The following is a 24,334-nucleotide window of genomic DNA, read 5'->3' on the forward strand; positions in this document are numbered from 1 at the left end:
GCAGATTTTTAATATTTCCTACAACTTTCGTTATATTATATTATGTTAGTACAGTTTTGGTAATATTATTATATTTAAAATCTTTTTTCTTGAAATATTAATGTTTATTACATGTAATATTATATTTAAAATTGTTTTTCTTGAAATATTAATGTTTATTGCATGTAAATGGCTAATTATTTTGTACTACAATCTGGTAATAGATTTATTTTATATATTGTAAAAGTAAAATTAAAAAAAAATCAATGGAAAATATCCTCGGGCAAGGATTAACAACAAAAAGAAAATAATACATAAATAAATAAATAAGTAAAAACAGCTTGTCCTGACTTCCCTCCTCCAGGGCTCCTCCTTGCTGGAGGCTTCTGGCACTGGGGGTGCCCAGCAATTAGAAGCTTCCTGTCCAGAGGGGGCTTCACCGGACCCCTGGACTCCTGGAGAAACCCAGCCCCCCACCTCTGGTCCTCTGCTGGCTCCCTTAGTGAATGTGTTTGTTGGGGGCGGCAGCGGGGTGAGCTGCCAGCAAGAACTGGACCCCACACAGCTTTCATTCAACTTCCAGGCACTTCCCAGTATACCTGAGACAAACGCAAAGGCTGCCTTTCTGAGATGCCCAATTCCCTTAGGTTGGCAACCTCCCCACAACCTCTCCACTGGGTCTGTACATCCTTTGTCCAGCCCCCCTCTGCATTCACCACCTCTCACACTGACCCTCTGCAGAATCTGACACTCTCACAAGGTCATCCATGCACTCATTCATTTGCCAAGTGTTTATTATGTGCTATGCACTATTCTAAATCCTAGGGATAATGCAGTGATCAGACCCAGCCTCTACCTTTAAGGAGCTGCTGACATTATAGTGGGAAGACATAGATAAGTAAACAGAGCACGGAAGGAGATCTACCAAGGGTTTGAATCCAGGCCTGTCTCCCCCTCACAGTCTCACTCTCATGCCAACGGTCTGTCACCAGTCAGGAACTCAGGAGCCTACCATTCTCAGTTCTTGACTTTAACCTGCCTCTGCCTCAGTTTCTTTCTCCAGAAAATGGGTGGACACACACACACACACACACACACACACACACACACACACACACACAAGAAACACAAAAGAAAACAGAAAATAGGCACACTCCTGCTTCCTTTTTCTCTAAGGTGTTGGAGGAAATTAATGAGTTAAGAGATGGGCCTGGCCGACATGGCTCAGTGACCTATGAAGCAGGAGGTCAAGGTTTGATTCCCAGTCAGGGCACATGCCTGGGTTTCGGGCTTGATCTCCAGTGTGGGGCATGCAGGAGGCAGCCAATAGATGATTCTCTTTCATCATTGATGTTTCTGTCTCTCTCTCCCTCTCCCTTCTCTGAAATCAATTAAAATATTAGGAGAGAGAGAGATTGAAATAGGTTTTACCAGACAGAACAGGAAGTAGAGCAGAAGTCCACACCTTAGCTGAGCTCCCATTATGTGCCAGGCATTTGCTAGGCTAGATGTCACACATGCATTACATCCTTCTATCCTTCTCCCAAGCCAAATGCGGGTAGAGATCCTTAGCTCTGTTTTGTAGGTGAAGAAACATGCTCAGGCAGATGGCATGACTTGTCAAAAGTCACACAGCAAGGGAACAATAGAACTGAGACTTAAACCCTATTATTTGGGACACAGAGGGAGAGCTGGGATTGCCCACTTTTCCCCCCAATCCTTACCCGTGGCAAGAAGGTGGAGATTCACCAGAGGATGAGTGGGGGCTGGCTCTGGGCATTGTTTTTCCTTCCCATTTGGCCAGCAATGATGGGGCACCTATGAAGTGCCAGGCTCCTGGCAGAGGTTTGCAGACTCTGGGCTCCTGGAGTGCAAGGCTGGGCCTGGAGGGACTCCTGAGGCCAGGCTTCTACCCCGCACCCACCTGCCTGGGAGCAGAGTTGGGGGGAAGGGGCGGACATGGCCTGGTGCCCACCGTGTTGCTCTTGGATGGGAGCGGCCTCGGGAACACTGGGGCTCTAAGCGGAAGGGTTACCCTGAGCTCCTGCCCAAGCCTGGTCCCTTCCTCTGACCCAGTCCTGTGTTTTCTTGTCTTCTTTCTTTCATTTTTTAAAAACAATTTTTGTTTTGAGAAAGTTTTAAGATATAGGAAAAGTACACAGGGAAATGTATAGTTGCTGCTCAGAACTGACAATTGTTCTTACCATTTTTTCCAACCCTTTTCTACCCTGGCTTCTCCTACAGGTTTCGTGGAGGTCTGGTTTGGCTCTTCGAAATGGAGGTGACATTGACAGGAACTAAGTGGGGAAGGTTGGGTGTTAGAGCCAGAGAGCTGTGGATTTGAATCCTGAAAATGTTGTGACCTTAGACAAGTCATTTAATGTTAAGCCTCAGTTTTTTGTTCTGCAAAATGTAAATAGTAGCTCTTCTGCGAGGACTCAGTGTGATGATGATATAAAGCCCGAGGCGCACAGTCCATTTCAGTAAGGAGGGCATATGTACATATATATTTTAATGTGCCTCAGGCATGAAACAGCTCTGACCACCAAGACAGGCATCAAGCTAGGATGAACTAAGGACTGCATGTCTGCTCTGCCCCTGATTGATATAAGAGCAACACCACCAATTGGGTGTCTCCTTCCCATTGCCAGGGGGTAAGAGGGCCAATATTAATATTAGCAACTACGGGCCTACATGGGACCTACCCCAAGGTATGGGGAACACACACCTATGATCAAGAGGGAGGGACTGTGAGGGTCACCCTTCCTCTAGCCTTCCTTATTTCCTCATTTCCCACTCGTTGGACACATATGTCCAATTTCTACTCTGTAGATACAATGCCAGGAACTGCAGGCTGCCCAGAGCCTTGTGCTGTTGTCAAAGAGCCTGGCACTGATATTGGCAGCCTGGGAAAGCTTGTGGGGAAGCCCCTTAGACCAAGTCACATGGAGGAGAATGGGCTAGGAAGGATCTGAGGCTCTCTCTGGGCCAGTCCTATGGCTTCCCCGAGTCTCAGCAGCATCCCAGTCTGCTTGTCCTCTTGTCCCAGACACTGTGGGCCTGTGTCCTCCTCACACCCCTGGGTCTTGGCTTGCACATTTGTTTGGAGGAGAGAGGGGGCCTAGGTAGCTGGGAAGTGAGAGGCTAGACAAGAAGGATAGAGGATTTGTGGTCTGAAGGGAATCAGGAAAGAAGCCCCAGAGGGGACCTCACCCTTCTTTATCTTGCCTGATGCCCACTTGGAGCACGTAAGATTTTGTTTGGGTACAAATAACGGAAAACCTAAGTGACAAGGACTTAAACAAAACAGGGGTTTATTCATCCCTCACTTAGCTTCAAATCTGGAGGTGGGTGAAGGTGAGTTTGAAGTCAGGGTTGTGGTCTCTTCAACTTTCTAGATTTTTTCCTCATGGTTGCAAGATGGCTTCAACTCCTGCCATCACACTGTGCTCAGACAGGAGGAAGAGAGAAGCCACAAAGAGTTGTTACACACAGTAACTTCTGATTTTCATCTTTTTGGCCACACTATGACACATGGCCCCCCTGGACTCAAAGTAGGCTGGGAAGTATATTCATTCTGCTGGACATATTGTCTTCCCTAACAAAACAAGGGTCTGTTGAAAAGGAGTGCTGCCTGAGCACTGAGCAAACACTTAATCTCTGCATCACCAATCTCTTTATCAGCCCCAAACATCTTCTTTAAAACACAGACTTAACCAAGTCATTCTGAAACCATTGTAATTAGCTAGTTATCTATATATATATATAAAAACCTAAGTGACGGTTGACTGGTAGCTATGACACACACAGACGCTCAATGTATAGGCATGAAAACATGGAACAGACTGATGAATCTCAGAGGGAAGCGGGGAGAGGGGAGGTCGTGAAGAGATTAACCAAAGACCTTATATGCATACTAGAGGCCTGGTGCACGGATTCGTGCACCGGTGGGGTCCTTCAGCCTGGCCTGTGGGGACCAGGCCGAAACCAATAGTCCAACATCCCCCAAGGGGTCTCAGATTGTGCGAGGGCACAGGCCAGACCAAGGGCCTCTAGTTAATAATAAGAAAGGAGACTCTAGTTGGTTTGCCTCAGTGGATAGAGTGTTGGCCTACAGACTGAAGGTTCCCAAGTTCAATTCCAGTCAAGGGCACATGCCCAAGTTGTGGGCTCAATCCCCAGTAGGGGGCATGCAGGAGGCAGCCAATCAATGATTCCCTCTCATCATTGATGTTTCTATCTCTCTCTCCCTCTCCCTTCTTTTCTGAAATCAATAATATATATATTTTAAAAAATAATAAGAAGAAAGGAACAAAGGGGGAAGCCAGGCATTATAGGCATGTCATTTGGGCAGCTTCACCAGGAAGATGCAATTTCACTCTCCCCAGGGAACCACCAGCCCATTCCCTGCAGATTGCTGGGGAAGGGGTCCAAAAAAAGGGAGATTGATGCATGTGAGTGAAATTGAGGGGCCAAGGAAGGTGTTGTCAGTCACACCTGGGAACAGATATTGTTGGCTAGAATGGGTGTGCCCACTGTAAACCTGAAAAAATTTGGGAATACAGAATCCTTTAAACATGAGTTCTCTCTTTTGTTGGTCTTGGCTCTTGTTGCTTTTGGCTCTCTTGTATTCGCCGGTATGGCCCATGGCCATGCACATCCCACATGCAATGGACTGATGGACTGCAGTGGGAAAACACAAATTAAGCTAGCCTGATGCTGTATTGGACTGTGCAGACATGGAACAGAAACTTTGGGCATTGACTCTGACTTTAGCTCTTCTGAAGCTGAAGTTACGCTTCTTCCTTGGTGGGTCAAGGGGAAATGGGACCTTGGACACTCGGGGATATAATTCCATGCAAATAAAAATCACTCATTCTTCTGTGTGAGTCTCAGAAAATTCTTTTTCTCAGGATATCATAAGAATTCCACTCCCATGGGCACCAGGGGGAGATGAGGACCTCTCCCCACCATTAACAATTCCTCATCTTTAACTGCTTTCTTCCCACTACCCTCTGGCTTCTCCAGCAACTCAGCCCGGCAGTCAAGACAGGCCTCTGCTGCTCTCTACTGCCCCTTCTCCTAGTTCTCCAGAGACCTGCTCTGTGCTCCCGCCGCACTGAGCCCAGGCAGGCCCTCCTGAGTGTGTCTGATTGTTCTCGCCTGGTGCCTTTGCACTTGCTGCCCTGTTGCTGAGACGGTCCTTCCTTGGTTCTGCCTGCCCATCCCCTCCTCCCTCCAGCCATCCCACCAGATGCCTGCCATTCAGCTTTCTGGACTCCTTTCAGGTATTCCTTGTTCTCAGAGGCCCTTCCTGACTACCCCAAGCTGGACACCTAAACCCTTTCTCCCTCCCTCCCTTCCTTCCTTCCTTCCTTCCTTCCTTCCTTCCTTTCTTACTTCCTTCCTCTCTCTCTCTCTCTCTCTCTCTCTCTCTCTCTCTCTCTCTCTCTCCCTCTCTCTCCCTCTCCCTCTCTCCAGCTCCTCATTTTTCTTTCAGGTCCTGGCCCTCTCCTATTTCTAGTCCAAACCTACAGAGAATATTTATGAGTTTGTTTGGGCCAAACTGACAATGTACAGGGTAGTATGATCTCGAAGAAAGACAGTTTTGCAGGTTTTTTTTATGCATTTGAAATTAAGGAGGGAAGTAAGGAAGGATCGATGAGGGTAGGAGAAAGCAAGGTGAGGATTGGATGACAAGATTATATGCTCTCTTAAGGGTGGTTATGCCTTCTAGGGATATTACTTCTGGCATTTCAAAGGTGCATTAATCTAGATGCACAAGGACAATAGACAAGACTGGCTTAAAAACCTTTCACTAAAGAAGTTATAGGCCTGGGGTGTGATCTGCCCATTGAGGAATTTATGATTTATTGCAGCACCCCTTTTTTGTCCACAGGGGTTTGGATGGAACCAACACTTCTCCTTTGCTCTCCTGGTGGGTATGTGCCCTGAGCCTGGCTAATGTGACTATTTCACCCCCACCCCCCTCAGGCTATTGTGATTCGGTCAATGATGAGCATGTGACTGAAGCAGGGCCAATGAGGGCCAATCTGAGATGTTCATTGGATCTAATGGGAAACTAACTCTCAGAGGTTACTGAGATATGAAGACGTAAGCCCAGAGCTGCTTAAGAGAGCCTGCCTGTGAATGAAGCCAACACAGGAAATAGGAGGGCCAAGAGATGGAGCAGTGCCTGGATGGAGCCATGCCTGAAGCCAAAATTACCTCTTTGAACATTTCATTTATGTGAGCCAAATAAGTTTTTTTAAAAAAATATTTTATTGATTTTTTTACAGAGAGGAAGGGAGAGGGATAGAGAGTTAGAAACATTGTTGAGAGAGAAATATCAATCAGCTGCCTCCTGCACACTCCCTACTGGGGATGTGCCTGCAACCAAGGTACATGCTCTTAACCAGAATTGAACTTGGGATCCTTCAAGTCTGCAGGCCGACGCTCTATCCACTGAGCCAAACAAGTTTTTTCTTATACTAATTTGACTTTTTTTAAAAATTTACTTTTTAAAAAAATATATTTTATTGATTTTTTACAGAGAGGAAGGGAGAGAGATAGAGAGTCAGAAACATCAATGAGAGAGAAACATCGATCAGCTGCCTCCTGCACATCTCCCACTGGGGATATGCCCGCAACCCAGGTACATGCCCTTGACCGGAATTGAACCTGGGACCTTTCAGTCCGCAGGCCGACACTCTATCCACTGAGCCAAACCGGTTTCGGCTTGACTTCTTATTTTACTCATAAATAAGACTCCTAATAAATGACCTCTGGGTAGAAACTACTCCTCCCTCCTTTGTGTCTCCACTATCCTCTTGGCTCCTAGGCCGTGGTACACATTGTTTATAAGTCAGTGAATTCATCATGTTCTTGCTTCTATTTGTTTAAAACCTTTCATGGCTTCCCATTGCGCTTAGGATAAAGACTTGTATTAGAGATCGATTACTGCACAAAAATTACCCCCAAACTTAAAATAAACATCTGGCTAGTTGCTGGCGGAAGACCTCCATTTTTTTCTATGTGAGCCTCTCCACGGACTGCTTGAGTGACCTCATAACCTGTCAGCTGGTTTCCTTCTGAGCTGATGACCCAAGAGAGACTGACACTGCCCTTTTATGACTTACTCTCAAAAGTCACACTTCAACACTTCTGCCTTATTCTAATTGTCAGAGTGAATACTAATATCAAAGTAAGAACATCCAAGCCTGTATAAAATTTTTACCAATTTTTTTTAAGCCAAATAGAAAATATACCTGGAAGTAAGATCTCAACAGACTGAGATCAATGCAGCGAAGAAGAATAGTTTGCAGTGTTATTTATGCATTTGAGATTAAGGAGGGAACTTATGAAGATTACACAGAGGTGGGGAAAAAGCAAGGTCGGGGCCCAATTACAGGATAGTTAAGACTACATGGTCTCGGCCCTGGCAGTGTGCTAAGCTGGTTAGAGTGTCATCCCAATATGCCACGGTTGTGGGTTTGATCTAGGGTCAGGGTACATACAAGAATCAACCAATGAATGCATAAATAAGTTTTTCTCTCTCAAATCAATGAAAAAAAAGAAAGACTATGTGGTCTTCGCCCTAGCCCATGTGGCTCAGTTGGTTGAGCATTATCCTGTGCACTGAAAGGTTGCCGGTTCAACTCCCGTTCAGGGCACATACCCAGGTTGCGAATTCAGTCCTGACTGGGGTGCGTACAGGAGGCAACTGGTGGATGTTTCTCTTGCACATTGATTTTTCTTTCCCTCTCCCTCTAAAATCAATAAAAACATATTAGAAAAAAAAAAGCCCTGGTTGGTGTGGCTCATTTGCTTGGGCATTGTCCCACGCATCAAGAGGTTGTTGGTGGGTTCGAATCCCAGCAGTGCCTCCAAAAAAGAAAAAAGAAAAAAAACGAGGTTGTTGGTTTGGGCACATGCTTGGGTTGTGGGCTCGATCCCTGGCTGGGGGTGGGTGGGTGTGTGCAAGAGGCAACCCATTGATGTTTCGCTCTCTCTCCCTCTCACTTCCTCTCTCTCTAAAAAATCAACTTATAAAGGAAATATATAGCATAGTTTATATTAAAAAAAGAAAAGACTATGTGCTCTCTCTTTTTTTAAAAAATATATTTTATTGATTTTTTACAGAGAGGGAGGGAGAGGGATAGAGAGTTGGAAACATCAATCAGCTGCCCACTGCACACCTCCCACTAGGGATGTCCCCGCAACCAAGGTACATGCCCTTGACTGGAATCGAAACTGGGACCCCTCAGTCCATAGGCTGACACTCTATCCACTGAGTCAAACCAGTTAGGGCAACTATGTGCTCTCTTGAGGATGGTCATGGTTCAGAAGGAGGAGTCTGAAAGGGGGCATTTCAAGGGTGGGTTAACCTAGATGCACAGGGCTGGTTTAAGGCAAAGGTAAACCTTTTACCAAATAAATCACATGCCTGGGGCATGACTACCCAGCATGTTCTGCCCAGTTAGGAATTTATGATCAGATCACCCTGTGAAGTTACTTTCTGTAGAATCCCTTTTTTATCCACATTAAGTATAGCCCACATGGGGGTAGAGTGTGATCAGCGCCATCTTCTTTAGAAACCTCCACACCATGAAAGCCAAATGGAGGAAGAGATTAAATGTGCAGGCTGAAGTGCAAAAGAAGAAAGAGGAGATTAAATTTGACTTCTTGAAGAGAACAATATAAAGGAATTTGTGGATATATTTTATTTTTTGTTAATCCTTACCTGAGGATTTTCCATTGATTTTTATTTTTTTATTTTTTTAGAGAGTGAAAGGGAGAGGGAGAGACAAACAGCAATGTGAGAGAGACACATCAATTGGTTGCCTCCTGCACACACCCCAACCTGGGCTGGGGAACCTGCAGCCAAGGTATGTGCCCTTGACTGGAATCAAACCTGGGGCCCTTCAGTCCACAGGCCGACGCTCTATCCACTGAGCCAAAAAAACGCTCTATCCACTGAGCCAAACCGGTTAGGCCTGTGGATACATTTTAGAACCACCACAAGATCAGATCTTATTCTGGTGTTTGTCATCTGAACCGTTTGCTAGGTTTGAGAAATACCTCCATATTATGTGGCACAGTTCACTCTGACGATAGAAGCTCAAAACGCTAGCTACTCCCCCCATCTCTCTTCCAGCTGAGGTTTAAGTTCTGCCAATTCATGGCATCACCCAGAGAACCAGTGATGCCAGGAGTGGGGATTAGGAGCCCCAGGAGGAATGTTGCCTGGTGGGGGCCATGGTAACAAGACAGAGCTCCTGGGCACCGGGCAGTGAGATCTCGTCCAGCGTGCAGGCTAGCTGGGCTATGGCACAGGCCGCAGTGCCCAGTGTCGGTGGTGATAATGGTGTCCTTTGTGTACCTGTTCTGTGATGCTGATTATGTAGCCCAAGCCCAGTTCTTTAGTGATCTTGGTAGCATTTTTTTTTAAATCCTTACCCAAGGATCTTTTTCTCCCACTGATTTTTAAAATTTTGGTTCTATTAGATTTTATTACATAATACAGAATAATCATCATGTTTTATGCTAACATCTACAATTTTTAAAAATATTCTTTTATTGATTTCAGATAGGAAGGAAGGAGAGAGAGAGAGAGATGGAAACATCAATGATGAGAGAGAATCATTGATTGGCTGCCTCCTGAAATCAGCGCCATCTTTAGAAACCTCCACACCATGAAAGCCAAATGGAGGAAGAATCAAATGTGCAGGCTGAAGTGCAAAAGAAGAAACAGGAGGCAGGGCTCCTGTGGTCTGGATATGAATGCCCTCCGCACTCCTGGCTTCTGCTGGAATGACTGGGAAGGTGTGGCTAAATGGGGAGGCCTGGAACCCAGAGCTGTCGGGTGGCCTTCTTTGTCACCTATTAGGGAGCACCTGCCAGAGAATGGAATCAGAGGGAAGAAAGCAGAAAAGAGAACGAGTCTTTTTTCTCTTCAGCTAAGACAGCAGAGAGGACTTACTGCACACGTTACATTCAGCCACAACGGAGAACAGAACTAGTCCACACCATCACAGGTCCAACACAAAGAACCAAAACGGACTGTTTTTGTGCAAGCAGGTGGGTCTTTCAAAAGGGGGTCTCGGAGATAAGATGGCATGGATGTTCTGAGTCCATTAAGAAGTTCCAGACAGGCATGCAGTCCAACAATTTGTAGTAACAGCCCTGGCCTCTGGCTTTCCTGTTTCTGCTCCTGTGGCTTCGATGGGTGGACAAGCTAGCAATCTCCTTGGACCTCTGCCTCATCTTTTTTTTTTAAAATTTCTCTTGATTGCTGAAAGTATTACAGATGCTCCCCGCCCCCCAGTATCCGTTCCCCCCAAGTGATCTCTCTGCCTCCTCTTTCTTCTTTTGCACTTCACCCTGCACATTTGATTCTTCCTCCATTTGGCTTTCATGGTGTGGAGGTTTCTCAAGAAGATGGCGCTGATTTCAGGAGCAAGAGACTGAGTCTTGATCCAGCTGTTTCTGAAGCCAAACTCATCCCTGGATTTTAAAATTGTGTAAGCCAGTAAAGTCACTAATCTGCATGCACCTATGTGAGTTGGGATATCTGTTACTTGCGACTGAATGAAAATGCTCCTTGAAGGTCAGGAAGGTTGACAGGGTCTGAGCAAGTTCCCAGCACAGGGTGATTAGGGTAACACAGAGGTCTCAGGAGAGTGTGGAAAAAGGAATTTATTTTTCCTCAGCCCCTGTTCTATGGCAGGGCCATGGGATGAGACAAAATCTCTGTCCTAGAGGACCTCATGGCTATAAATGAGACACTGCAATTGTAATAAAGTGCTGCAAAGGAGAATGCCACTGCAACCAGAGCATATACCAGTAGTAGGAGGACTGAGTCTAGGTGGGGGTAGGGCAGGGAGGGTCTCCCTGAGGAAGCCACAAGCAAATTGAGACCTGAAGACTAAATAGGAAGGCTGGGGGGCAGGGGGTGGTGGGGAGAGGGACGGTCGAGAGAGGTTCCAGGAAGAGGGAAGAGCATGTTCCAGGGTTCCAGGGCCCCGAGGCAGGAAGATGCTCCTCACCTTGAAGGAGGGAGCTGTGTCACTAGGTAAAGAGGACTGAGCAGGCAGGAACCAGGTCCCTCAGGACATATTAAGATTTTCAGCAGTGAACAACAGAAACAAACTCCAACCAGGTGAAGTTCACAAAACTACCAATAGCACCCTGGCCAGTTGCTCAGTAGTTAGAGCATTGGACCATGGACCAAAGTGTCATCGGTTTGATTCCCATCAAGGGCATATCCATTGGTTGTGTGTGCGGGAGGCAACCAATCGATGTATCTATCTCACATCGATGTTTCTCTCATTCTCACCCTCCTCCCCCCCTTCTACTCTCTCTAAAAATCAGTGGTCAATATTCAGTTTCCTATATATGCACATGACATGTTAACTTTAAAAAAATACCAGTAAATGTTATTTTAAAAGCCTAAAAAAAAATCAATGGACAATAGTGTGGTGAAGGCCTGGGGCGGGGGCAGGTGCAGGCTAGAAGGAGTCAATAGGGGTAGAAAGGGGACACCTATAATGCTTTCAACAATAAAGATTAAAAAAAATGTAGATGCTCCTAGCAGGCGTGACTCAGTGGTTGAGCATCAATCAACCTGTGAACCAGGGAGTGGGATCAGTCTCTCAAAACCACAGGGTCTAAGAATGGAGCAAATATGTTACCAAAGGAAGAGTTAAATAAAGGCTGCTGAGTAGGCCAGCCATCAGGTGTGCTCCCAAAGAGGTGGCTAAATTAAAGCTCTCAGAGAGGTGTCCTCTGAGGGAAATGTCCTGAGGGAAGGGCCCGGTGGCCTCTGGGGCTCAGGAAAAGTCATCCTAGTCTCTTCTGCATTAAACCAAACAGTAAGGTCCTGGGGCTGATCTACTTTGCCAATAAAATAAAATAAAATAAAATAATAAATAAAAGAGGAGCGTTTTCCATCTAGTGGCCATCGGGGTCACTGCGCTGTAGCACAGGCCCATTTTCAGGACTGGAAGTTGCTTTGTTAGTGTGAAGTTCCTGGACAGATGCAGCAGCATTTATAGACATGGAACCTGGGAGTGTCAGAACAGGGACATGTGCTCTCTGTAATGTGGCCTTGGCACAGGGCAGTATAAGCGATGTTGTTATGTGGACAGACAGAGGGAGAAGTTGTATTTTTTTAAAAAATATATTTTTATTGATTTCTCGCCCCCTACCAGGGATGGAGCCTGCAACCCGGGCATGTGCCCTTGACTGGAATCAAACCCGGGATCCTTCAGACTGCAGGCCGACGCTCTATCCACTGAGCCAAACCAGCCAAGGTGGGAGAAGTTGTATTTGATGCTAGTGACTGCCCTGGGGAAAGTCTGGTTAGGAGTGAGAGCAGCTTTCCTCGTAGGAGCTGCTGTGGAGAAGGAAAGGCTTTTCCTAACTGCCCATCATCACTGCCTCTTCAGGACTCCAGCTGGGAAGTGTGATTTCTTCCAACTTCTACTTCATAGCAAATATCAAGGCTTCCGGTTACACAAAGCTGGTGGCAGGGCTCAGACCAATGCCAGGGATCCCAATCCCAGACCAGTGTTCCATGGCTGCGCTATGGACCGGCTCTGTGTCTGCACTGAGGGGTTATTACATCCCAACACTTGCTTTGCATCCAGCTCTGGACCAAGAGATTTACATGCACGGTTTCATTAGTCTTCGCCTCAGGTGTCACTGGCTGCAGAGGCTGGGTGCCTGGGATAAGCTGAAATGCCCCAGCAGAAGGAGGTTTAAAACACACACACACACACACACACACACACACACACACACACACACACACAGAGCAAAGTTTTACTTAAAAAGTCACAGAGGTAGAAGAAATGAGCTGTGGAAAAAGTGAGCTAGGCGGGTTGTGTTGACTCAGGAAACAAGTTACAAACCCTTGGAGCTTAGGAGAAAGCAAAGGTACATGCTTTGAGGGAAGAAAGGGGGAGGAAAGCAAGGAGAGAGAGAGAGAGAGAGAGAGAGAGAGAGAGAGAGAGAGAGAACTGTGGCTTTTAAAATTATATTGTTTTATTGATTTCAGAGAGGAAGGGAGAGGGAGAAAGAGATAGAAACATCAATGATGAGAGAGAATCATTGATCGGCTGCCTCCTACACACCTCTACTAGGAATGTGCCCTGACCAGGAATCAAACCATGACCTCCTGGTCCATAGGTTGATGCTCAACCACTGATCCACACCAGCTGGGCTGAAAAGCTTCTTTTTTTGTTTTTGTTAATCCTCACCTGAGGATATTTTTTCCATTGTTTTTTAGAAAGAGTGGAAGGGAGGGAGGGGCAGAGAGAGAAAGAAACATCCATGAGAGAGACAGACATCAATTGGCTGCCTCCCACATGTGCCCGGACCAAGGATTGAACCCCCAACTCTTCTATGCAGGGGTCAACATTCTAACCACTGACCAACACTGGCCAGGGCTTTTAATTATTTTTAAATCTTCCCGAGGATATATTTTAACAATTTTTTTGGTTGTTAATCCTCACCCAAGAATATTTTTCCATTGCTTATGAGAGACAGTGGAAGGGAGGGGGAGAGATAGAGAGAAACATCGATCCGTTGCTTCTGCATGCCTCTACTGGGGATTGAGCTGGCAAACTGGGCATATGCCAGGGGTGGGCAAACTTTTTGACTCGAGGGCCACAATAGGTTCTTAAACTGGACTGGAGGGCCGGAACAAAAGCATGGACGGAGTGTTTGTGTGAACTAATATAAATTCAAAGTAAACACCGTTACATAAAAGGGTACGGTCTTTTTTTTTAGTTTTATTCATTTCAAACGGGCCGGATCCGGCCCGCGGGCCGTAGTTTGCCCATGGTGGCATATGCCTTGCCCTGGAATTGAACTGTGATCTCTTAGTTCATGGGTCAAGGCTCAACCACTTAGCCACACCAGCTGGGCTTGATGATGCTTTTGTTGATTTTTAGAAAGAGAGGAAGGGAGAGAGAGAAACATCAATTAGTTGCCTACTTATGTGTCCTGACTGGGTATGTGCCCTGACAGGGGTAGAACTCGCAACATTTGGTGTATGGTAGGATGCTCCGACCAACTGAACCACCTGGCCAGGGTTGAAAGGTACCTTCTTCCCCTTCGCCTTCCCCTTCCCCTCATCCTTCTTCTTCTCTTTTTCAAATATATGCTTCTTGAGGGAGCCTAGGGAACAGCCACCTCTGGCCCACATGTTGCCTGCCCCACATTCTCCATCCCCTTCAGGTTGAATTAAGTTTCCAGCATTTCATAAATTACTTATTTATTTTTAAATATATTTTATTTATTTTTTTACAGAGAGGAAGGGAGAGGGATAGAGTTAGAAACATTGATCAGCTGCCTCTTGCACACCCCCTACTGGGGATGTGCCCGCAATCAAGGTACATGCCCTTGACCGGAATTGAACCTGGGACCCTTCAGTCCACAGGCCAACCCTCTATCCACTGAGCCAAACCAACTAGGGCACTTTTTATTTATTTATTGGGGGTGACATTGGTTAATAAAGTTGTTTCAGGGTACAATTCTATAATACATTATCTGCATATTGTATTATGTTCATCACTCCAAGCCAAGTCTCCTTCCATCATTTATTCTCTCCTTTACCCTCTCCATCATCCCCCCACCCCCCTTTCCCTCTGGTAATCACCATACTGTTGTCTGCCTAGGACAGTGATGGCGAACCTTTTGAGCTCGGCATGTCAACAATTTGAAAAACCCTAACTTAACTCTGGTGCCATGTCACACATAGAAATTTTTTGATATTTGCAACCGTAGTAAAACAAAGATTTATATTTTTAATATTTATTTTATACTAGAGGCCTGTTGCACGAAGAGATTTGTGCAATAGGCCTTCCTTTTCCCTGGCTGCTGGCACCGGTTTGCCTCTGGCACCCGGGGCCCAGGCCTTTGCTCTGGCTAAGTTCTGGCCGGAGCCGGCCCCAGAAATGTCAGGCTTCGCTGTTCCACTGGCCCTGGAGTCGTGAGGCCTTGCTGCTCTGCTGGCCCGGAAACACCAGGCCTCACTGCTCCACCGGCCCAGGGGCTGTCAGGCTTCGCTCCACCGCTTGGAGCCTATGTATGCAAATTAACCGCCAACAAAGATGATATCGCACTGATTAGCCAATGGGAGGCGTACCAAAGGTATAGTCAATTACCATGTTTGTCTATTATTAGATAGGATATTTAAATGCCATTTAACAAAGAAAAATCAACCAAAAAAAAAAATGAGTTCGCATGTCACCTCTGACATGCGTGTCACCTGACATGCGTGTCATAGGTTCACCATCACTGGCCTAGGAGGTTTTCTATTTTTGGTTAATCCCTTTGCAATCATTAAGTCTTAACACAGGACTGTGCTAAATGCAATCTACCTGTGGACTCACCTTCCTTCCCAGGGAGGCCCAGAGTTTACTGTAGGCCAATAATAGAAACAATGGCAGTCGACTTACACAGCATCTATCTCGCAATTGTTTCATATATAACTTTTCTTTTTATTCCTACAATAACCCTATAAGGTAGGTACTGTTTCACCTTGAGGTATAGGTCAACTAACCAAGATCACATAGCCCCACAGTGGCAGAGCTGGGATCTGAACCCTGGCTGCCAGATTCCAGAGCCTGAGTTCTTTGCTATTACACCAGACTGCCTCTCCAAGGCTGATTCCTCCTCCTTTGTGAGACATTTCTTGACCATCAGAGCCATGGACAGTTCTCTCTAATGTTTACCTGCTGGATTGTTTTGTGGGTTCTGGGCACTAACATCAGAAATCATTCTAGGCTAGAGAAATTCAAACCTGATCTTGGGGGTGAACAGAGTAAGAGTGGCCCTGGTATGAAGTCAGGATCCTTGGGTTCAAATTCCTAGGTATCACCAGACTGGCCAAAATTAGAGACCAAAACTAGCAAGTGCTGGCAAGGATATGGAATAAGTGGAACTCTCCTACAATGCAGGTGGGTATGTAGGTTGGCAGAACCACTCTGGAAAACCATTTGGCAGTATTTAGACAGGCTAAATGTACCTACCTATGATGTAGCAATTCTACTCCAGGATATATTTGTGCACATGTACAACAAACAACACAGACAAAATGATTCACAGCAGCTTTATTTATAATAGTTCAAAACTAGAAACAACCCAATTGTCCATCAACAGACTGGCTAAATTGTGGTGTATTCATATAATGAGTTACCACAGAGCATGAAAAAAATGAACTTCTGATATACACAATAACATGGATGAAATCACAGACATAATATTGAGCAAAAATGGATGTATGACTCCATTTTTATAAAATTCAAGAGCAAGCAGAACTAAGTTATGGTGATAGAGATCAAAATAGTGTTTACCTCTGGGGGATACTAACTAGAAAGAGAAACAAGGGAACCTTCTGGGAGCTGGCAATGTTCTGTATTTTGATCTGGAGGGTGAATGCCCAGATGAGTACACATATGTGAGGAGGACTCGGCAAACTGTACTCTAAAAATTGGCGCACATTACTAAATGTATCCTGTATCTCAAAACGTCAGGATAAACATAAAAAAAGAAATGGTTAAATAAAGACACTTTCTTGTGTGGCTGACTAGTTATTTTGTCCATCTACACCCAATCTTCTCCCTTAGTCTGGAGGGAGCCCTACACTTTCTTCTCTTAGGGTCACATCTCTCCCTTTCAGTCAATCTGTTTTAGGTGGAGCTCATTCCTTTGCAGGCCCCAAATCAAAGCACCGTTTCCCCTACCTACAATGAATGGTTAGGGTTGGGAACAGGACCAAGCTGGCTAATGAGTCAGTCCCAGAATTTTTTTTGGAATAGAAAAAGATGTTCTTCCCACTACAGTTGCTAATCTATGAGGACATAAGCTTAGAGCTGCCAGTGGCTATCTTGCCACCTTCTGCAGTCTGCCCAAGGGAGGCCACACAGGAAAGCATGGCGAGACTGAATTTTTACTAATGACACCGTCAGAACCTGGGTCTAGCCATCCCTGTACCAAGTTTTTGTGAATCAGTAAATTTAGGTGAATCAGTAAATTTCCTTTTTTAGCTAGCCATTTCAAGTTTCTCACAGTTACAATTAGAGCCTAATACACTGAGAATCTTGGGTAAAACTGTGAGAAGTATGAGGGGGCTTGGAATATAAAATAATCAATGAACCTTGTGTGACCTGTTTTGTGGGTGCTGCTGCTACCCTGCCCTGAGTGGCTGCTCGCTCTGAGACCATGACCCAGCCAGAGATAGGTGAGGCAGGCCAGGGGGTCATGTGGGAAGGACTCTGGTCCTTGTTTGAAAGGGTTCTGGAATAGGAATCTAGACAACTGGATTCCACTCCCCATTTTGCCATTTTAGTGGCAAGGCCTTGGGCAAATCACTCACCTCTCTAAGCCTTGTTCCTTTTCTAGAAAATAGAATACCATCACCTAGTTCAAAAGATTGTTATGCAAATCAAATGCCGGTTTCCCAACTTCTCCAGCTTTTCATACCCTTGGCTGAGTTAGTGCCTGCCTCCTGGGCATTCCCACAGCACCCAGTATGAACCTCTGACCACTGCCATAATGGTCTTTAACAGTGGTGAGCTCGCCAAAGAAACGTGTTCATTCCTGTATCCCCATGCCAATGGGGCTGGGCACACAGCTGGCAGGGACTCCTGAATCCAAAGCGGTCCTGCAGGCCAAGAGTATGGCATGGTATGGCAGCCCACCATTCCTCTGCCCTTCACTTCACTTCCTTGCTTGGTAGATGGGCCCAATTCTGACATCCTGGGTGGGAGAGAAGGATTCTGGGGAAAATGCTGAAGCAGTCTGGGCTTTGGAAGCTGCGAGCTGAGAATCCACACTTGGGGCTATGTAGGGTCTTTGCCAGCTGGCGTGGAGCAGGTGCTCAAGAACAGTTTGCTGAGTGAAGAATGGGAGCTAACGCTGTGTGAGCACCTTCCTCAGATCTGACCGTCTGAAACAAAGGTTGGACAAAGGACTCCTGAAGCCATCATACTCCTTCTCAGCTCATTTCTGGGTCATGGAAAAGGTTCTTCCAAGAATTGCCAGGGCCATTTCTCCTTATGCATATTCATTCATTCACTCGTTCATTCAAGAAACACTTCATGACACACCACTCTGTATATCAGGGAAGTGGAGATGAACAAAGCTAGGTCTCTGCCCTGAAGGGGTTAGCCTGGAAAGAGCCATATTGGACACAGCCTCCATTGACCTCTGTCTGTGTCCTTTCCTGCTCTTCTACATCCTTTCTGTACATAGCAGCCAGAATAATCCTCTCAAGCAAAGCAGGTTACTAGCTTACATTTTCTAGAGACTTCCATGAGGCTCTCCATTACGGGGAATGTGAATGAACAGATGAGATTCTATTGAATTTAGGGCACGTGTGAAAACTTTCTCAGGGTTGCCAAACAATTTGGATGCCTCTCTCTGTCCCAATTCCTAAGACCAGTATTTAGGACTGTGGAGTATGAATGGGATAAGGGTGAGGGATCAAGATATACATATTAGACCCAATGGCAATATGGCCCCAAGTCCTAGTTCTGTTAAGTTGCAGTCTGGCTCATGGGATAAATTCTTTATTTAGATGCTTCAGTGACCAAGAGACAGAGCATAAGCACATACCCACACACAAAACTAAAGGCATTTCACAGGCAAGGGATAGGGAGTGGGAGGCAGAGGTGATGAGAGCAGAATAGGGGCTTCTTTGGCCCAATGAAGGAGGGCCTCTGATGGTACCACTCCCTAGAATTCCTGCTTGAAAGATACAAGGAAAAATATACTCCCAGTGAAGTCCAAGGCCATAAAGCAAGGCAGAGCTGGAGAAATCTAGTTTTGGGGCCTGGGGAACATCTGATTCCTCACCATGGAAACTTGCACCAGCCCTTTCTTTACCTGGTACCCAGGAATCTCCTGGCGGGTGATGGGGGAGGGGTAGCACCACAGCAACCTGGGCAGGTGGTCTGCTGCACATGGGGAAGGAAAGAGCTAGTGGAGGCCAATGGGCAGCAATGAATCTCTGAGCTGGCTGGCTCAAGAACCATCAAGCAAATTTGCATATGGGGACTTTCCCATATGAACCGGGTCAGAGCACCTCTGACACAGAGGAAAGGCCCCACTGGAGCCTTTCCATGATCCCACTAGGTACTGAGGCCTTCTCCAGCTCTAGCTTGCCTCCAGCTGCTGCAGGTCCTTAGCACCATTCGGGAACTGTGGAGAAGGGGCAGGAGGGACAGCAACACTCTGCCAGGACTGAGGCATTGCTCCAGGAGGAGACTTCACAATGGGCAGAAACCGGTACAACTGGCCAGCATCTGGTCCCAGGCTTAGGAAAGTCTGCACATTTTTGGGGGAGGGCGAGTGTCACATTATCTCTAAGCTTCCATGTGGCAGCTATTTTTATCTGCCCTTTCCTGCCTAGGCCAAGGTATGGCATGAAAGTGCCATATTTCATTGGAGATGCCTAGAGCCCAGGAGAGCTCAGTTGTTTAGCTGCAAGGAGTGGTCCAAAACTGACTTGCAGAGGAAATACAGGACTGGAGCCTCATGACATGTGGCCTAGAAGGGCCAGGGAAGGGGAAAGGCCATCCTCTAAACTACTACCCTGTGAGAACCCAAGTCCTCTAAAAATCCCCCCTTGTCCTCACTTTCAGGGCCCATTCCAAAGGAGAGGAACACGGGTGGATTTGCCTGGACCAATCAGAGGCTGCCTGTGGCCTATTCCTCAGGTCTATGTAAGAAAGGAGGAAGAGGGAGCCAAGGGCTGACCATGGTCATGGTCAGGAGGAGGCTGGCTCATGGCTGATTCAACCTGGGGTGCTGGACAGAAACACCTCTAGTCTTCCAAAGTAGTTGAGTCTTTTCGAATGGGTTGTCTTTACATTGGAATCTGGCCCAGAGATGATACCATTGTTTTTGGTGACCTGTAATATGAGAAGGAACAAGGGCACAGGGTCAGTTTCTGGTAGTTGTAATGGTGCCCCAGGCAGCTTATTCTAATGGTAGACAGCTCTTCTGGGCCTTGGACTGACAAACAGGACAGCTCTCTTTTATGGAGGGCCACAATATACTACGCACGATAATGGATGCTTTGCTTACAGCATCCTATTTTGTCCTCATGGCAATTTTGCAAGGAGGGGTGGGGAACAGCACCTCCATTTTACATATGAGAAAACTAAAGTTCAGAAAGTGTAAGTGACCTGCCCACAGTAAGCTTTTAAGTGTGGTAGATTCAGGATTGCTGCCCAGTCCATGTCTTCCCACTATAGCACACCATTTATCCTGCCTGAAGGGCCCACAGGACCTGAATGGTACAGAATGATCATTCTCCCCCTCACACAGAATCTACAGTGGTTCTCCTGTCACTCTCCATCCCACTCTGGTCACCTAATACCATCTGATGACTTATTTGTTTATGGATTTGTTTCTACCACCAGAGGGGAATCCAAAGGATCCGGGAACAGCATCGGTCTTGATTCCTACAGTAGCCCCAGTGTCCAAATCGAAAGGCCTGTCACATACTAGGTGTCAGTAAGTATTGCTGAGTGGATACAAGCTCATCTCCAATAGCTCCCCTTATTGGTACTTGAACTATATTGTCTCTAACACTCACAGCATCCCAGAAGGTGGGGGTAATGAGCTCCATTTGGAAGTGGCAGAGCAAAATGAATGGGCTTTGGAATCAAAGAGGTTTGAAACCTGGTTTTAACTCCAAGTATCCTAGGCAAGTCACCTAACCTACCTGACATTAGGTTTCCTTGGGTTGTAAAGGGTGGTCCTAATTCAGAGCTGCTGTTTCGAATTAGATGAGATTATAGCTATAATATTACAGAAGAGGAACTGGAGGCTCAGAGTGGTTTACTGACTTGCCTAAGGTGACACAGCTGGAAAGTATAGGAATAAAATAGTAAACAACACTAGCATTTTCAAGTATGGGTAGCCTCAGGACAGGGCTCTGGCTGGCTCCAGAATGTCTGTGAAATTGCCACCAGTCAAGGTGTCACCAGCTGCAGACCTGCTGAAACAGGAGAGAGCCTGAAGCGGGGTTGCTGACAGGGAGGTTGTAGCACCACGCGAGATTGAAGAGGCTAGGGTTCGGCCAGGGAGGGCCCTCATAGTTATGTCCCACCTCTCAGAAAGGAACTGTGTAGTATGGACAGTGTGCCACAACATAACCTGGAGCTTGTTTCCAGTCCATATCTAAGAGAAATCTCAAGAGTCCTCCCAGTTAAAGACATATCTACAAATAAAGAGAAAGATCCTCTGCAGTGTGGGAGAGGAGACTTAAGGCAGAGTAGAGAGGACCAAGGACATTTTGACTCAAAATTCTGTTTCTACCACCTTTAATTCATTTGACTCTGTGAGTAATGCAGAACCAAATACTGAAGTTAAAGTTATCATTTCAGCAGACTTGCCTGCCTGAAATTCAGTTTCCTCATCTGTAAAATGGGGATAATTTCTACCTCCAAAGGTTATGTTGTGGCACACTGTCCATACTACACAGTTCCTTTCTGAGAGGTGGGACATAACTATGAGGGCCCTCCCTGGCCGAACCCTAGCCTCTTCAATCTCGCGTGGTGCTACAACCTCCCTGTCAGCATGATGCCCTGAAGGAGCATGCTGTAAGGCAGATAAGCCTCAGTCTGAATTATGGCTCTGCCTCATAGGTTCACTTTTTAAAAATATATATATTTTGTTGATTTTAGAGAGGAAGGGAGCGGGAAAGACAGAAATATCAATGATGAGAGAGAATCATTGATTGGCTGTCTCTTGCATGCCCCATACTGGGTATCGAGCCCACAACCTGGGCATGTGCCTTGACCAGGAATCGAACTGTGACTTCCTGGTTCATAGGTCGACCCTCAAGCACTGAGCCATGCCAGCAGGGAATAGGTTCACTTTTAGTGGTGGTTGCCTATCTCTGTAAAATCAGAATAATAATCCCTTCCTCCAAGGGTTGCTTAAGAATTACCTGAGAGAGAAACTGCTTGGCATATGGCCTGTAACAGAACAGGTGCTCAAAGAATGTTAGTCATTTTCAAGATTACCATGAACAGCCAACTCTCTGTTCATCTCTTCCCTCAAAGAACTTATCACAGGATGAGAAGAGATAAACCAAATAACTTATATACTTATATGATAGCTCATGGACACTGGTAATAGGGTAGTGAAGACCTGGGAGGCCAGGTAGGGGCTGGGAGGAAGGGGTGAGGGAATGGGAGATACCTATAATACTATCAACAATAAAAAAATATATATTTTAAAAATAACACAATTTTTAATTATTGGTTATTTACTTATGTTTTGTCTCCTATCAGAATGTAAGGTCTTGAGAGCAGGGGTTGGATCTGTTGGGGTTACTACTCAAGGTGTTCAATAAATCTTTGATTAATGAATGACAGAACCTGGTAATACTTTAATGACCTGTAGAGGGAGCGCTTGTCATAGAATTGATGGTAGTGAAGAACAGGGTCTTCAGACCAGTGAAAAAAGACTTCCCTAGTCCAACTGCTACAGGCCAGGAAATCCAAGTACTCTTTTTCCCCTCAAGTATTCTTAGGAGACCACCAAGGAAATTGTCTATGCTTCTTTACCAAAACTTTCAGCCCAGGAGGGGAAAAAGCTAGGGTGAAGCTGATGGGAGAAAAACTTGCAGAGGAGATATTTCTTTCTATTCACTGATCTATTGGCCGAGAAAAAGCTGTCAGGATTCCCTTTTAGCCAAGGGGTACTTGGCTTTATTCTGATTCAGAAGCCCAGAGCTCCTACTGCAGACCTTGAACTTCAAAAAATGATTACTCACTGGTTCTTGTGTTTGAAGCCGCTGACATGAGCTTGGTACTGTTCTATGGAGTTCAGCACTATCTTACATGTCTTGCATGGGTAGCCCTTCCCGGCTGAAACACACATAAAAGCCAAGATGCTTAGTTATCCAATAAGAAGGGACCTGCTTTTTTTTAAAAAAAATATATTTTATTGATTTTTTACAGAGAGGAAGGGATAGAGAATTAGAAACATCGATGAGAGAGAAACATTGATCAGCTGCCTCCTGCACAACTCCTACTGGGAAGTGTGCCCACAACCAAGGTACAAGCCCTTGACTGGAATCGAACCTGGGACCTTCAGTCCGCAGGCCGATGCTCTATCCACTGAGCCAAACCAGTTAGGGCGAAGGGACCTGCTTTGACAGTGCATGCAAATGTACTTCTGAGGACAGAGGAGTGGGATGAGGTCAGGTGATGGGCCATGATGAGAATCCTGAAGGCCTCATGCTCAGGAGGCATATGCTATGTGCCTAAGTGCTCCCTGAAGATGTAAATCTCTTCTTTCCCCTTTGGGCCACCCAGGCCTAGTGTTTCACCTGGTCCAGAGTAGGTGTCTGTTGAGTAAATAAAAGATTGACAGAACAAAGAAGTGACATTTGGTGTGTCTTTTCCACCTTGACTGTGCTAAGTGGCTCACTAAGAATGCCCTTTGCCCAGGGGTCTCTGGGAAGGTGCCACTCTCCTTGGGCTTGCAATAACAGTAATTAATGAAAATGCCTGTTATGAAAATCAATCTGTTTTTCTACCTTCGGGCTCTCAGACACCTTGTCTCACTACCAGGACTGCTCCAATGATGAAGTGATCTTTCTCCACATTGTCTAGTAGAGAAATGTGGTCAGGAGCCAAAATATGGGGCTGGAATCCTGGCTCTGCCTTCATATGACCTAGGTTGACTCCCTTCCCCTTTCTGATCCTCAGCTTTTCTCAATTGTAAACCAATTATATTACAACTCATAACCATAATACTTATAATAAAAAGTCTCTATCATTTCTTACCTTTAGGACCATAGTCAATTACTTAATCTCTCTGAGATTTGGTTTTCTCATTTGCAAAAGTGAGGCTTCTCTGAAACAGGTTCCTTATCTATAAAATGAGGTCAATATTGGTATCAACCTCATAAGGTTATTGGAAGTACTCAAATAAAAGCATTTGGAGCCGAAACCGGTTTGGCTCAGTGGATAGAGCGTCAGCCTGCGGACTGAAAGGTCAACCAATTCCAGTCAAGGGCATGTACCTGGGTTGCGGGCACATCCCCAGTGGGAGATGCACAGGAGGCAGCTGATCGATGTTTCTCTCTCATTGATGTTTCTAACTATCTCTCTCCCTTCCTCTCTGTAATAAATCAATAAAATACATATTTTTAAAAAAAGCATTTGGCACAAAGTAAGTGTTCAACAAATGTACGCTTTTATCACTATTACTAGTGACCCGGTGCACGGATTCGTGCACATTGAAAGGAAATTAATTAGAGGGTGGCCGGTGGGGCAGGACTGGGTGAGACAGGCCAGACACGTTCTGGAGCCGGACA

The 24,334-nt window shown here is 45.8% G+C and overlaps 1 protein-coding gene across 3 annotated transcripts in view; it reads right to left on the reverse strand.

The window, feature by feature from the left end:
* Positions 1 to 16,082: 16,082 nt before the first annotated feature.
* Positions 16,083 to 24,334, reverse strand: part of ZNF346 (zinc finger protein 346) — a 28,190-nt gene continuing 19,938 nt past the window's right edge. For 2 of the 3 annotated variants that reach the window (XM_015563874.1, XM_006763692.2), the window contains 2 exons: positions 22,784 to 22,877; positions 16,083 to 19,904 (listed from right to left, as the gene is read on the reverse strand). In XM_015563874.1, coding sequence (XP_015419360.1) covers positions 19,859 to 19,904; positions 22,784 to 22,877 — 140 coding nt within the window. In that variant the 3' untranslated portion in view covers positions 16,083 to 19,858. The remainder of the gene's footprint in view (positions 19,905 to 22,783; positions 22,878 to 24,334) is intronic. The other variant, XM_015563873.1, reaches the window with a different exon arrangement.

This window comes from Myotis davidii, unplaced genomic scaffold (genome assembly GCF_000327345.1).
Source record: "Myotis davidii unplaced genomic scaffold, ASM32734v1 scaffold319, whole genome shotgun sequence".
NCBI classification, from domain to species: Eukaryota; Metazoa; Chordata; class Mammalia; order Chiroptera; family Vespertilionidae; genus Myotis; species Myotis davidii.